Source organism: Enhydra lutris, unplaced genomic scaffold, assembly GCF_002288905.1.
Source record: "Enhydra lutris kenyoni isolate GAN:26980312 unplaced genomic scaffold, ASM228890v2 scaffoldscaffold33, whole genome shotgun sequence".
In the NCBI taxonomy this organism is placed as follows: domain Eukaryota; kingdom Metazoa; phylum Chordata; class Mammalia; order Carnivora; family Mustelidae; genus Enhydra; species Enhydra lutris.
Window position 1 is genome coordinate 18,366,302 of NW_019154117.1, and position 15,654 is coordinate 18,381,955.

The 15,654-nt window shown below is 39.3% G+C and overlaps 1 protein-coding gene across 4 annotated transcripts in view; it reads left to right on the forward strand.

Annotated features, from left to right (window-relative positions):
• LOC111153640 (centrosomal protein 78) overlaps positions 1–15,228 on the forward strand; it is a 31,147-nt gene extending 15,919 nt beyond the window's left edge. For 2 of the 4 annotated variants that reach the window (XM_022512782.1, XM_022512781.1), the window contains 7 exons: positions 870–915; positions 2,285–2,413; positions 9,972–10,049; positions 12,089–12,255; positions 13,077–13,248; positions 13,571–13,618; positions 14,604–15,212. In XM_022512782.1, coding sequence (XP_022368490.1) covers positions 870–915; positions 2,285–2,413; positions 9,972–10,049; positions 12,089–12,255; positions 13,077–13,248; positions 13,571–13,618; positions 14,604–15,167 — 1,204 coding nt within the window. In that variant the 3' untranslated portion in view covers positions 15,168–15,212. Of the gene's footprint in view, positions 1–869; positions 916–2,284; positions 2,414–9,971; positions 10,050–12,088; positions 12,256–13,076; positions 13,249–13,570; positions 13,619–14,603 lie in introns of all 4 variants that reach the window. The other 2 variants (XM_022512784.1, XM_022512783.1) reach the window with 1 other exon arrangement.
• Positions 15,229–15,654: the final 426 nt, after the last annotated feature.

Below are 15,654 nucleotides of genomic sequence, written 5' to 3' on the forward strand. Positions count from 1 at the left end.
TCTTTAAATGGTCAAACTATAATTTTAGGCCTGCTGAGTAAATTAATTTGCTATAGATTATTTTTAAATAATTTATGGGGTAGTTTTCAAGAAATTGGGGATTAACAATTGCTTAAGAAAACAAAGACTTGGGGCACCTGGGTGGCTCAGTCATTAAGTATCTACCTTCCTCTCAGATCATGATCCCAGGGTCCTGGGATCAGAGTCCCACATGAGGCTTCCTGCTTGGCAGGAAGCCTGCTTCTCCCTTTCCCTCTGCTTGTGCCCCCTCTCTCGCTGCGTCTCTCTCTTTGTCAAATAAATAAATAAATTCTTTAAAAAAAAAGAAAAAAGGAAACAAAGACTTGATTTTAAATAAGACTTGAGGTAGGTACTTTCTAAAATAATTGATGCTCACATTATATTGATAAATGTACTCTCCATTGCAAATGGTGATATGAATTATTATTGCATAAACTCTAGTTCCCAGGCTCCAGTCTTTACACTTCAGTTTTATGACTTTGTGATTTCATATCATCTTTTTATGATACTTATTAATCTCAAGACCATTCTGATCACAAGGAGTTGTCAATTGGAGAATGATTACTAGTCAAAGAAGTTAGATTGGAAGCCTAAACCAACCTGAACGTAGAAAGTGAAGACATCCCTCAGCAGTTCAGGGAGTTATGACAAGCCAGTCTGCTAAACCCTGTTTAGTTTTCTCCGTAGCAGAGCCTCCTGGCTCCTTATTTTGAGCTTATTTTTTTTATACAAAATTCATATGTACTATTAATAGTATTATTGTACATAATTCTAGCAGATTTTATTAACTGGCATTAACTGATGATGTTCACGTCAATGTTTAACTTACTTTGTTGATATCTCTTTAGGGGTTTTCCATTAATCAAAACTCGTGATGTATATAATCATTTGCAGGTATGTAGTTCTCATATTTACCGTATATAGAAGATTAAGTGAGAACAGAGGGAGGTCATTCTCTTTGTGTTTTAGACTAAACAGAGCCTTACAGGGAACATTCCCTCTCTGAAATAAATCCATTTGCAACTTGTCAGGTTGCTCTCCCAATGACACCATGTAGTTCTGTGACTGTGACACACACTGGGCATCTTGTGGTTCCATCTGTAAACAGGGAAGCCATTTCTCCAGCCCACAGGTCACCTGTTAACCCAGTGAAAGGAATTTGACCGCTATTCTTGACCCAACACATGGAGTTGTCATTTTCAAGAATGTTTTTATGTTTTCAAGAAATGTTATTTGAGGGCTATCTGTGTAAGTTCCAGATCCGAAAGGCAAAATAAAGAAGCCAGAGTCTCTCATCTCTCAGAGCACTTCCTCTCTCACCAAGACCACACACATTCCCTGTCCTGCTGCCTCATGGTCTTAGAACCAGCCATTCCTGTCAGAGTGTCAGGTTCTCCTTCCCCCTTGTGCTGGGAGACTGCAGAGTTGCTCTTAGTAGGGTAACACTGCTGGATGGGGAGAAGAGCACCCTAGCTGTGAGCCCTGCCCCCTGCATGTCCAGAAGAAAGGGTGTACACCTCTTTCTACCATTGGAACTTTCCTGTACTCTGGGATTTGTTGCCTGTGGTTAAAATGGCACCTCAGTGACTTGTCTTCTGTGCAGTTAGGCAATCCCAGCGCTCCTCTTTTTGATCTGTAGACTTTTTATGGGGTCGTGATCAGGTCAGTTTTCAAGTGTTTGGAAACAACATACTAAACTGCATTCCAGTGGCAGTGAAACTTGAGAGTTGTGTTACCGTTACAGTAGTTCTGGCTTATGGTGGCTGAAGGAGGATACGATGAGATTTTTGATGGGTCCATTTTAGTTGTGTATGTTTAAGTGATTTACTTTAAAAAAATTTTTTTTCACTAGATATGTTGACTTTCTAATCATTCTTCTAATTCTTACCACTCCCCTACTGATGGATTTTTTCCTCCAAAAACTACATTTCTTCCAGACTTTTTGTACAGTGGAGAGTAAATGTCTCATCTTCAGTGTAAAGTTGGTCTGAGGAAAATGTTCACCCTGACTCCTCACTCGGCCTATGTGAAAGAAAATTAAAAATAATATGGATGATTCCAAATATTAACCTTAACAGAATTCCATACATTGACAGCAAAAATAAGTCACTGTCTTTTTACTTTGTCATTGCTTCTTTTAGACTAAGTAGTAGAAGACATTTATAGATAATGACATGATACCTTAGATCAGTTTTATTAAATGTCCTATAATATTTGGTATCTGATTTTTATCTCTTCTACAACCTTGTCTTCTTTCTCTAAGCAATCAGATTTTCCGGTGACTGTGACAGTAGAGAGTCCTTCCTCCTCAGAAATTGAAGAGGTCGACGACTCATCCGAAAGTGTTCAAGAGCAGCCTGAGAAAACCAGTTTAAAACAAGAAGCATTAGAGGTACAAAGTTACCACTTTAAAGATCCAGAGATAATTTTTTAAACCTAGTAGTTATTGGGCAGCCGGAAGCCTGATCAGGACACTGGAAGAGCTTGTACATGGCTTCTGTCTTTCCCTCACCGATTCCTTGGCTTAGACCAATGTGAAAGATAGACATTTGAATTCAGAGAAAAATCAAAAAGGAATTTTTCTATTCCTAACCAACTGAGCCACCCAGGTGCCCCTTTTACTATTTGGTTTTTTAAAAAAGAAAGCCAGATTTTTATTTTCCTAATAAAAATTAAGGACAGTAACATAGGGAAATTCTAAGCTAAGTACCTGGGAAATTATAAAATGTTCGAGTGGGACGAATCTGGAATTGATATCAAATTATCCCTTTTATCTTCTAAACGAGCACCTACAATTTGTAGCCCTTAAAGTGCTTTGTTACTAAGTTGCACAGTAGAGACAAGACCCCAGACCGTCTAATTTGCAGTCATGGTCATTTTAGATGTGTTCATTTCCGGCACCAAGACACTAGGGAGATTGTACTTCTAAAAGCAGCAGTAGGCACTGGGGAAGACCCAAGGAGGTCAGGAACTGTAACCAGGGATTACCTGATTCAGGATGTGCTGAGGACCCTCTCAGCTCTTCTCCATTTTGATAAGACATTAAAGTGCTGGTATCAAAATTTTTGAGAATATATCCACAACAATCAAGAGAAGGGATTTTTCAACATTTTTTACAAAGACAGAAGACAAGTGGGAGGGTGGGAAGCTGTGAACAGAGGAACACCACAACCTAGAATTACACAGGGACTGGCTTCCGCTGAGGGGAATGTGATCCCCCTGGCAGAAATAGCTCCACCCTCAGATGCGCAGGGAGGAGACGATGGAATTAGTAAAAATGTGACTGAAATATGGAGAGCGGGTGTGGGAGGTTTTTATTTGGGAGAGTTGACTCCCATCCCCACCCTCATTCTCCTGAAATGAGATAATTTTACTTTGGAAAAAACTGGGGAGTTAGATGTAAGTGATGAATCCCTAAATTCTACTGAAACCACTGTAACACTATGTGGTAACTAACTGGCATTTAAATAAAAATTTGAGGAAAAAAACTGGGGAGAACTAGGGCACCTAGTGCAGTTGTACACCCTAGAAAAGAGTATTTGGGAGGTTCCTTAATATAACTGACTACCCACCTCTTCGCAGTCAACCGTGAGCTTCCGGGGAGCTTTCTGCTCTCGTTCCTAAGTAGAAAATAACCGGTTCGCCTGAGAGGAGTAAAGCATGCAACATGACGGGGTGGGAGGTGGGGGGGTTGGAAGAAAAGGAGTGAAAGCACATACCTGGTAGGACCAGGGACTATTTGCTGTTAGCACCTCAACAGAAAACAGAACAAAATGTAAATATCAGCTTTGACAACATAAAAGATAGGTTTGGAAGGTAAACAAGAGGTGGAAAGAAGGGAAAAAAGCAAGAACGTCGAATTCCCAAAGTGGGACTTTGGGAGAGTTTATGGTCAATTAACAATACAGATTTTTTTAAGGTTTTATTTGTTTATTTGTCTCGGAGAGAGCGCATATAAGCAGGGTTAGTGGCAAGCAGAGGGAGAAGCAGCAGGCTGCCCACTGAGCAGGGAGGCCCCCCATGCAGGGCCAAAGGCAGACACTTAACTGACTGAGCCACCCAGGCGCCCCAACAATACAGATTTTTAAGGATATCACTGCAAGTTCAAGAGTTCATGACCAGTGGAAAAACTAATGGGGATGTGACTTCAGTGAGAGAAATGGACTTAGGAAAAGAGTGTAAATGAATTAACATCTTATTTAGTAAAGTAGGAAGTTAATAATGTCTAAAACTTAATCATGACATGGTGGTCAGGTAAGTTTGTTACTTGGAAATAGAGAAGAATTGAAAATAAGAATGGCTAAAGGCTCATTAAGAAAGGAAATCCAGGGATGGGGCACCTGGGTGGCTCAGTCGTTAAGCACCTGCCTTCAGCTTGAGTCATGATCCCAGGGTCCTGGGATCGAGCCTCACATCAGGCTCCCTGCTCAGCGGGAAGCCTGCTTTTCCCTCTCCCCCTCCCCCTGCTTGTGTTCCCTGTCTCTCGCTGTGTCTCTGTCAAATAAATAAAATCTTAAAGAAAGGAAATCCAGATGGCTGATAAACATAGAAAAGTGTCCAATATGAAAGGCCACAACACTCCAATCCCATTAACAAAAAATGTCTGATAATTATGGGTTTCCTAGACCTGGAGTATAATAGGAATCCCACACCTGCTTATATAGGCATATAAGTCTACATAGCTACTTCAGAGAGCGTTCAGCATTGTTCATTGCCTTAAGTTGTGTTACTACTCCACAACCCAACCAGTTTCCCTCTCCCCTGCCCAGCTGGTGTATGTACTAGAGTAACTGCTGCAACAGGATGTGTGTGTGATTTGCACTAGCACCAACTGAAAACAGCCCAAATGTCCCTTAAGAGTCAAAAATTAAATTATGTGTATTCATTTAGTGGGAAACTATAAAGCAATAAAGTTTAACGAACTAGAGCTACCGGCAACAACATAGATTAATTTTTAAAAACAATATTGACTGGAAGGCTGGATATACTATGATTCTCTTTTAGTGAAGTTAAGAATTGGGAAAACCAAAGGGAATTTTTAGGGATGCATGCATGTAAAGATGCACTTTTTACTATGTATATCATATTTTACAATTAAAACCTGCCCAGAGGGCTACCTGGCTGGCTCGGTCTATAAAGCATGCCGCTCTTGATCTCGGAAATGTGAATTCAAACTCCACGTTGGGTGTAAAGACTACTTAAAAAAATTAAAACCTGCTTAAGAAAAGTTTGCCTCAAGGGGGCTGGATGTGTGAGTGAGTTGAGACTATTTGATTTTAAGTCCTTTGCTACTATTTGCATTCACATATATTCGTTAGCATTAATTGAACATACCCTCCATACCAAGCACTCTTCTGAGTTTTATGTGTGTGTTAACTCATGTAATCCTCCCAAGAACTGTGTCGTGTTCGGAACCTATCTTCATGTTAGAGATGAGGAAATTGAGGCCTAGAGTTCCTGAACTTGCCCAAAGTTATACTGCTAAGGGGTAGGGCCAGGTTTTAGCCAGAGATTCAGAATTTTTAAAAATACAATCTGAAAGAGAAATTTAACTGTTCGTTGTTGTTTTAAGATTTTATCTATTTATTTGACAGAGAGAGAGATCACAAGTAGGCAGAGAGGCAGGCAGAGAGAGAGGGGGAAGCAGGTTCCCCGATGAGCAGAGAGCCCTATGCGGGGCTCGATCCTAGGACCCTGAGATCATGACCTGAGCCGAAGGCAGAAGCTTAACCCACTGAGCCACCCAGGTGCCCCAGAAGTATAACTGTTAATTATACACATAGATCTCATATTGGCACAAGTTTATCTCATTCAGCAATTACTTATTGTAATTTAAACCTGGCACATATTCTGCGATAAGGTACACCCCCTTCCCTTAAATTTCTTGCGCTCTAAAGTGAGGAAACAAGCCAACAGTTACCCTAGAAGTTATATACCGAGTGATACATTGCTGAAAGCAATCTAAAATCTTAGGAATCTTTTGAAGATCATTATCACAGAACCTTAAAAATACTCATTTGTTTTGATCTTAAACTCATTTTTATTGACTTATTGCAAGAAAATTATTCTGCATGTGGAAAAAGGCCTTCATGTGTAAAAATAGTTATTTTGTTTTATATTGGAAGGCTAGAAAGAATTTAAATGTTTAATGCAGGAATGCTTATAGAACCAAGAGACAATGCTCAGTGGAATATTTTATAGCCCATTAAAAAATTCAAGTTTAGGGGTGGCTCAGTTGGTTAAGTGAACGACTCTTGATTTCAGCTCAGATCATGAGATCAAGCCTCGAGTTGGGCTGCTTGCTCAGTAGGGAGTCTGTTTGAGATTCTTTCACTCTCTCTGTCCCCCCTCCCCTGCCAGATCACAGGTGCGCCCGCTCTCTCTCAAAAAATAAATCTTTTTAAAAAATCAAGGCTATGAATCCCTTAATTATATAAAAAATGATTGGTCTACTGTACAATGGAAAAAGGTTGAACATAAAATGAGAGATATAGTATGATGGGAGCTTTGTTTCAGAAAAAGAATCAAACTAGCCAATGTATAGAAGGGGAAGGAGAGCAGATAACAAGAAGGATCATTAGTCTAATTTATATAACCGAATGTCATGTAATTTTCTTTTCTTTTTAAGATATTATTTATTTATTTGACAGAGAGAAACACAGCAAGAGAGGGAACACAAGCTGGGGAGTGGGAAAGGGAGAAGCAGGCTTCCCACTGAGCAGAGAGCCAGATGCAGGGCTCAAGCCCAGTACCCTGGGATCATTACCTGAGTCAAAGGCAGACACTCAGGCACCCCACGTAATTTTATTATCTAATCTTTTGGTACAATATTTTTTTTAAATGTAGACATTGAGCTTTTGAAAAAATTTTTTATTTAAATTCAATCAATTAACATAATGTATTATTAGTTTCAGAGGTAGAATTCAGTGATTCATCAGTCTTACATAATACCCAGTGCTCGTTACATCTTGTGTCCCCCTAATGTCCATCACCCGGTTACGCCATCCCCCCATCCCCCTCCCCTCCAGCAACCCTCAGTTTGTTTCCTATGATTACAAGTCTCGTACGGTTTCATATTTTTTTAAAGAGCATGAATTACTTAAAACTTTGGAGGAGGAGGGTACACTTTCTCATGAAAAGCCAACGTGATGTTCTAACTCCCTCCACTAGAGGGAGAAGCCATGTCATGTAATTGCACAATGTGCTGTTCATCTTAGAGCCAGTTGAGAATGGAGCATTTCAGTCTGTACTTGCCTTGATTGTGGTGTTTGTTTAGAATTTCTGTGAACTAAGTTTTTTTTTTTTTTTTAAAGATTTTATTTGTTTATTTGAGAGAGAGAGAGTGAGAAAGAACATGAGAGAGAGGAGGTCAGAGGGAGAAGCAGGCTCCCTGCAGAACTGGGAGCCTGATGTGGGACTCGATCCTGGGACTCCAGGATCATGACCTGAGCTGAAGGCAGTGGCTTAACCAACTGAGCCACTCAGGCGCCCCTGTGAACTAAGTTTTAAATATCAAAACCATTATATAAGTGAGTAGAGGAATTTTGTAATTTTTTTGTCTTTGTTCCCTTTAAAAATGTGGCTGGCTTCAACTGTATAATGAAACATTAAAGAATTTGAAGTTATTAGACTATTTTTAAATTTTTAAACATAAGTTCTGAGTATAAAGTGTGTGTTCATTGAGCAAAATTTTTAAAACAATGAAAAACTTACTGAAAAAAATCAAAGCCACCTCTATATGTACACACACCCAATCTACCCTTTTGCCATAAAAAGATACCAAAAATATTTTGTCCTATCACTAAATACTCCTGTACACCAGAGAATCTTAGATTAAGTTTATATACTATCTTCCCTGAAAAAACACACAGTATATAGAACTCCTGAGGCCCATTCATTAATTCTGGTTAAGACCTCTTGTTGTCAATGTTTTTTAGTGGCTTCACAGAGCATTTCTTCAAATGGGTATGCTGTTTTTATTTAAACTAACCCAATTTGGAAGCTTGTAGCTTACTTCTAGGATTTAGTTCTAAAACAGTCCCATATAACATGTCGGTAGATAAATCTTTGCCGCATCTCTGGTGATTTCCTTAGGGTAAATTCCTAGGTGTAAGATCATTGGTATGTACTCACTGTCCAGAAGCTGGTTCTAGTTTCCTCTTTCAGTGACAGCATATAATAGAGTTCCTCCCCTCAACCCACATGCACCAGGGGCAAACTAAATTTTAAGTTGAAATTCTTTGTTTAAGTGACTGTTCAAAAGCCTTTAAAATATATAAATATGCCCCCTTGTTTTAATAAATATAGGTATTTTATTTATTTATTGCTGCATAAGACACCAGCCCCAAAATAGTGGCTTAAAACAGTAACAGTCATTTATTTTGTTCATGAACCTGAGGGTTGAGTAATAATTTTCTGCTGCTGTGAACTTAGTGGCTTGAAACAACACCTGCTGACGAGCTCCCAGTTCTGTAGGTCAGAAGTCCAGGTATGGCACAACTGGGCTCTCTGCTTCATCTCATAAAGATGAACTCAGGATGTCAGTCAGGCTGTGTTCCCATCATGAGGCTCTGGGAAAGAACCTACTCCCAACTACACAGCTCACTGGCCTAACTCAGTTCCTGGAGTTGTAGGATACAGATCCTCCTTTCCGTGCTGGCTGGATGTCAGGGGACAGTCTCAGCTCTTACAGGCCTCCATCCTGCCTTCCTTGCCACAACATCACACTTGACGTGTTCCAAGCCAGCCACAGAGAATCCCCCTTTGTCCCTTTTTTACTTTAGATCTTAAGGAAGACCCCAGTCCCTTTCAGTGGGCCACCTGATTAGTCACATCCACCAGAATAATCTCTTAAGATCAATTAAAGATTTGAGGAACCTTAATTACATCTGCAAAATCCCTTCACTGCAGCACTAGACTAGGATTTGATTAACTGGGAGGATTTATAGTTTAGCAGGTAGGAATCTTGGGGCTCGGGGGGGCTCTCTTAGAATTCTGCCAACCCCTGCAAGGACTTTAAGTGTCTTGTTCTTGGAAATTAAAAGGGGGGTTACCAATGTGCATTTTATTTTACGGACATTGGTGAATAGGGAAATTACCACTTCTGTGTACAGGCATGGCACCCAACTTCCTGAGTTCAGAATGTGGTTCTACAACATAGTGTCTTAGGTGACATGGTCTTGGGTGTCCTACTCTACTTCTCTCTGCCTCTGTTTTCTCACCTGCAAAAAGACATGGAGTTAATAGTTGTTCTTTCCTTGTAGGGCTTTGATGATTAAATTAATATCCCAGAAATTCCTACTAAGGGCTTTATTATGTGCTTTAAAAGTGTTTACTTTTTAAAAAATGCATTTGAATCTGCAATAACATAATTTGGGTGGATTAACTGTGTTAATAAGATTTCTGTTATAAAGGGACCTATTAATAAAAGTAGAATTTTCCCTTTTTGGCCTTAGTTTTTTATTTATTTCAGACTTAACTATATTATACACATATGCCTTTTGTGGTGAGCTGCCACATATTTATCTTGAAAAGTATTGGATTCAAATAAATTTTTAATATGCTAATTTGATATTTTTGGTAATTAATTTCACCAGCACGGTATGATATCATAAGTAGTAGATTATAATCCTGAACTCTGGGGCACCTGGGTGGCTCAGTTGTTAAGTGTCTGCCTTTGGCTTAGGTCATGATTCCAGGGTCCTGGGATTGAGCCCCGCATCCAGCTCCCTGCTCAACAGGAAACCTGCTTCTCCCTCTCCCCCTCTTGTATTCCCTCTCTCGCTGTGTCTCTCTCAAATAAATTAAAAAAAAAAAAAAAAAAAAAATCCTGAAGTGTGAGTCTACTTGTGGCTCTGTGCCTATATCCTTGGTGAGATCTATAACTGGAAAGGCTTTTGGATATGATACTATGAATTGTTTATAATACTTACTCTATTTTTTCACACTAGGAGAAACTGGAGGAGTGCCTAAAGCAGTTGAAGGAGGAAAGAGTAATAAGATTTAAGGCTGATAAACGAGTCAGTGAGGTAAACAAGTTTTTTTCTTATACTTTTGAAAGTGTTTTGGTTTTATTTTTGTTTGATCTTAAGGCATACACATGCAGTTTATAAATTCTAAAACTAATATATTGTGAATTGGTTGTACCATATGAACCTTTATATTTACTTATATTTAGGGGTCATATGATCTCTATTCCAAAAAAATGTTTTTAAAATGGAAAAATCTTAGGGATGCCTGGGTGGCTCAGTCAGTTAGGCATTGACTCTTGATCTCAGCTCAGGTCCTGATCTCAGCGTTGTAAGTTCAAGCCCTGCACTGAGGTCACCTATTTTGGGCGAGGGGCAATTAAAAAAAAAAAAAAAAAAAGTAAAATCTTAGGGGTTTTTTTTGGTGCATGTGTGTTTTCATGATGTTAGCTTATTTTCTGTTTATGACGCTTCAGTTCAAGAAAGCACTTATGCTTGGGGGCACCTGGGTAGCTCAGTGGATTGAGCCTCTGCCTTCAGCTCAGGTCATGCTCTCAGGGTCCTGGGATCGAGCCCCACATCGGGCTCTCTGCTGAGCAGGGAGCCTGTTTCGCCCTCTCTCTCTGACTGCCTCTCTGCCTACTTGTGATATCTATCTTTCTCTTTGTCAAATAAACAAAATCTTTTAAGAAAAAAGAAAAGAAAGGATTTATGCTTATAAAGCATATATAGTAACATAAAAGACATGATGAAACTATTTACTGACTGAATAATTTAAATAAATACGTATAAAATATTGGAAAACTAAGAATGCAATGAAAAATAAAAATATATACTATGAGAATTACATTAGGCTACTGTGCATGGAAGCAGGACATAAGCTCAGAAGTTGTAGGTAAACGTAATTGATTATTTTAAGGTGAGTTTTGGGAGGAACTTTTCCAAGTGCATACATGAGATTGACGAACATTTACTCATTCATAAAGGTTGAGCACCTGTAAGGTACAAGCTCTGTCATGAACAAAAGAGCCTCTCTGAGAAATACTAATCAGGTTTACCTGTGGCTTTAGATGAATAGATGGTGAGGGGGAGGGGTCACATGAGGGAGGAAACATTTTCAAGAAGCCAAGGAGGATATTAGTCATTGTACAGTTAATAAGTTGGGTATGATTTAGGACTTTTAAACTTAGCCATTTAATATTTTGCTCAGTAAAGTTAATCCTTAATGTCCAGCAAAGTTGGAATATGCTTTGCTGAAATCAGACTACTTCACTTTCTAATTTAAACTGATAAGAACAGTTACTACACTTGATCTTAGCCAAAAGGCCCGAGAAGCAATTCACTTTCTAATTTAAAGCGAACCTTAAGCAACTAATTTTTCTAATGTAAATGAGGGTCTATTATGAATATAACCAGTTAGAAAAGTGATCTTTTAAAAGATCCTTAATAAAACAGTTACTTTGGTTTATTTATATACCACCTAAGTGTTATATAGGAAACTTTGCTGGGTATATTTGGGTTTTGATTCTTTTTTTTTTTTTTAAAGGTTTTATTTATTTATTTGAAAGAGCGTGAGAGAGAGCACAAGCAGGGAGGAGAGGGAGAAGCAGGCTCCCCGCTGAGCAGAAAGCCCCATGTAGGGCTCAATCCCAGGACTCTAAGGTCAGGACCTGAGTCAAATGCAGAGCATATCCTACTGAGCAACGCAGGAGCCCCTCCACTTATGTCATTTTTTTTTAAAAGATTTTATTTATTTATTTGACAGAGATCACAGGTAGGCAGAGAGGCCGGGGTGGGGGGGGGGGGAAGCAGGCTCCCTGCTGAGCAGAGAGCCCGATGCGGGCTCTATCCCAGGACCCTGGAATCATGACCTGAGCAAAAGGCAGAGGGAAGGCAGAGGCTTTAACCCTCTGAGCCACCCAGGCAGCCCCTTTGGGTTTTGATTCTTCAGTGATGTAGTCACTGTCTTTATAGACAGAAATAGTAATTACAAATTAATTACATTTGAACTGTTTTATTTTAGTTTTATTGCTTAAAAACTTTTTTTTTTAGGACAATGGAAGAAAATCATGTCAGACATTTTCAATTTTCTTTTGTAGCTGGAACATGAAAATGCCCAGTTAAGAAATATAAACTTCTCTTTGTCTGAAGCCCTGCATGCACAGTCCTTGACAAGCATGATCCTGGATGATGAAGGTGTTTTGGGCAGCATTGAGAATTCTTTTCAGAAGTTCCATGCTTTCTTGGACCTCCTTAAAGATGCCGGGTTAGTTAATTTCTCTCCGTGGCATGATTCTCTTTTCATCTATAATATGGTTTACTGAGAAATGTGAGCAATTTTCATTGCTTCCATAGTTGTCTTGAGTAATATAGGGTGTTTTTTAAGTGAGGAATTAAAAGAAATGTAAAATGGTAAACCTGCTTTGGTAGAGGAGAGAGCCCATTATAAAATAATAACCTGTTGATAAGATAATTTGTAGGTATAGTTTTGGGGAAAGACTACATGAAGATAATTTTACTTGAAAATATTCCAGAATGCATCAGAATTTCCTTCCCTTTTATTTATCTTCCTTGTAAAATATGTTTGAATTACAGTGGTTTTTGTCCTATACACAAAAATTATTATTAATCTGCAGGGCACATATAGATACAGATCAATCATTCTCAACCAGGAACAATTTTGCTAAAGGAAGATACTGAAAGAACTGGAGATTGAAATTGATGGAGTAATGTTTTGTGGGTGAAGGGGTTGGTGTTGGGAAGGAAGGAATGGACACGTTCTTGGAAACTGGAGGAAAGGTGGTCAGGAAGTGGGGGTGAGGTGAGAGGTGATGCACTGGGTGCTTACTAGAAGCTGAAGGGCTGAAATGGAGTAAGAAATCAGCTGGTGGTTGAGATGTGGTTGCAGAGGCTGTGGGAGCTGATGTGGTCCCAAAGCATGAATCTAGAAGGGCTCAGAATTTGGGAGAGAATAGGGGCTTGTATCTGGAGTAGGGTATTTCATGATTATAGGTACAGGGAAATCAAAGCTGCTTGCATGGAATTATAATAACCTTTGCTTCTTACTCCTTCCTTCCTCCTGTCCAGGCTTGGGCAGTTTGCCACAATGGCTGGTATAGATCAGTCAGATTTTCATTTACTGGGTCGTCCCCAGATGAATTCTACTCTTAGTAGTCTGCCTAAGGAAGAAAAGAAGGCACTTGAAGAAGAAAAACCAGAATCAAAGCAGAACCCTCTAGGACAGATGCAAAATATCCAAGTAAGTGGATAGAAAAGAACATAATGATTCTACGGGTGATTAGCCAAAAGGGAATTACCAAGTCAGAGAGAAAATAATGATGCTCTATCCCTATTTAACTCACATACTTGGGAAGAGCGTTTTGGGTGTCCTTTCCAGATGTGAAATTAGTAAGTTCGGACCCATTTCATAATACCGTGTAGTTACAAATAAGAAAGATAGGTCTTTTGCAAATGTATGATATAAAGCAAACTATCCTCAGTGAAGAAAGAAATGAAACATTAGAGAAAACATTCCAAATTTTAAATTGTGTAAATGTCTATTCTATTCATATTTCATCTAGGTTTCTATTTGTATGCAGTCAGCTTACAATGAAGGAACACTAATGAAGGTACAAGTACTGATACGGATAATCTTCTCTACTTAGTAATCCAGACATAACTAATAGACAGTGTAATTTAGGGAGCCTCCCAGTTAGGGAAGCGAGAGCGGACAGCCCATCTGCTTTTCTCCCGGCCTTCCTTGGAGCCTTCCCTTCATCTTCCATCTCAGCCAGCCTTAGACAGGCTTGGGAACTGACAGCTTGAGAATAGTCTCATCACAAATTGGATACTCCTTACATGTTCCTGGAGGATAGAAAAGAAACTAATTTTCTTAGGGAATGGGTCTTTATTATTATTATTTTTTAAGATTTTATTTATTTATTTGACCGAGAGAGAGATCGCAAGGAGGCAGAGAGGCAGGCAGAGGGTGGGGGAAGCAGGCTCCCCGCTGAGCAGAGAGTGCGATGCGGGGCTCGATCCCAGCACCCTAGGTTCATAACGTGAGCCGGAAGGCAGAGGCTTAACCCACTGAGCCACCCCGGTGCCCCGGACTTTATTATTTTTAATGAGGGAAAGGGAAGTGAGCACTAATCATCCCAGACACAAAGTCTGAAAATGTAGTAGTCATTGCCTTGGGTATAGCAAAGTTAAGTTGGAAATCAACGGGCAAGATAGAATTAGAAAAAAACTGGGTCTAAAATCTTCTGACTAACCAATGACTGTCTTTTTTTTTTTTTTTTTTTTTAAGATTTTTTTTATTTATTTGACAGACAGAGATCACAAGTAGGCAGAGAGGCAGGCAGAGAGAGAGGGGGAAGCAGGCTTCTTGCTGAGCAGAGAGCCCGATGTGGGACTTGATTCCAGGATCCTGGGATCATGACCTGAGCCGAAGGCAGAGGCTTTAACCCACTGAGCCACCCAGGCACCCCCAATCAACGACTATCTTAATAATACGATCACAGAGTAGTATTGAGGTTATGGACTCAACTTTTTAATGGTTGACTTTGTTCATCACTGAATTTTTGTTTTGTCATCTTTTGTTTTTCTCTCCAGTTTCAGAAAATTACAGGTGATGCTAGAATTCCTTTGCCTCTCGACTCCTTCCGTGTGCCCGTTTCCACGCAGGAGCCCTTAGAAACTTCTAGAGACAACCTGGAAGTCCCAGTCAATGAACAGCAGCAGGACTCTATCAAAGAATTCATTGCTAGAACATGTTCTCCTTCAGCAGATTTGATGTCTGGAACTGGAAGCCAAAGAAAAGAAGATGAATTGTCTAGAAATAACAGATCTTCTTCAGAGAAAATTACCAAAACAGGTGAATATACCAAAAAATATTGTGCTAAAAAACAGCCCAGAAAGGATCTGCATTCTTGCTCTGACTCACCTGTAAATCAGAATAGTAAAGGAATCGGACAAAATGATTCTTTGGTTAATGAACCAGTTAAGAGTGAGTCTTTGAAAAAACATGTTTCTGGCAAGAAAGAAAGTAGAATAGTGACTCTTTCATCCAAGACGACTAAAAGTAAACTCAATCTGTTAGAACACTCTGAAAGTGATACTCTTGGATCTGATTTTGAATTTCAAGAAAGCATCCATACTGTATCACACCTGACATAGATCTAAGTCTTTTAAAATTATGTTTTTGCCTTCAAATTTTAATAAATTTCTTATGTTTTCATTGTGGCATATGGTATTTTAAAATATAGCACTGGAAGACGTTAGAGAGACCCGTTAGAGAATGGAAAGATTCATTCTTTTTATTGCAATGAAACTTTTGGATATGTTTTCTTTTTGACACTCTCCCACTTTCATTCAACAAGTATTTCCTGTGAGCCTAATGTGTATGATACTATTCCAGGTGCTATTGCTTTCAGCAATGAACAAAACAAAACCTTTACATTCATGGAATTAATATCCTGTGGAGGGAGGAAAAAAAATAAGGAAGCAGGATAAGGGCCCTAGAAAAGACAGGGTAATAAACTGGGGAGTTTTAACATTTGGGTAAAAGTGGAAATACTATAAATCATGGGCCAGAAGCCCCTGGCATATCCTAATTCATAATAACCGGCGGAGCAAACATTTGCCAAAGTACTTAGCCCTATTT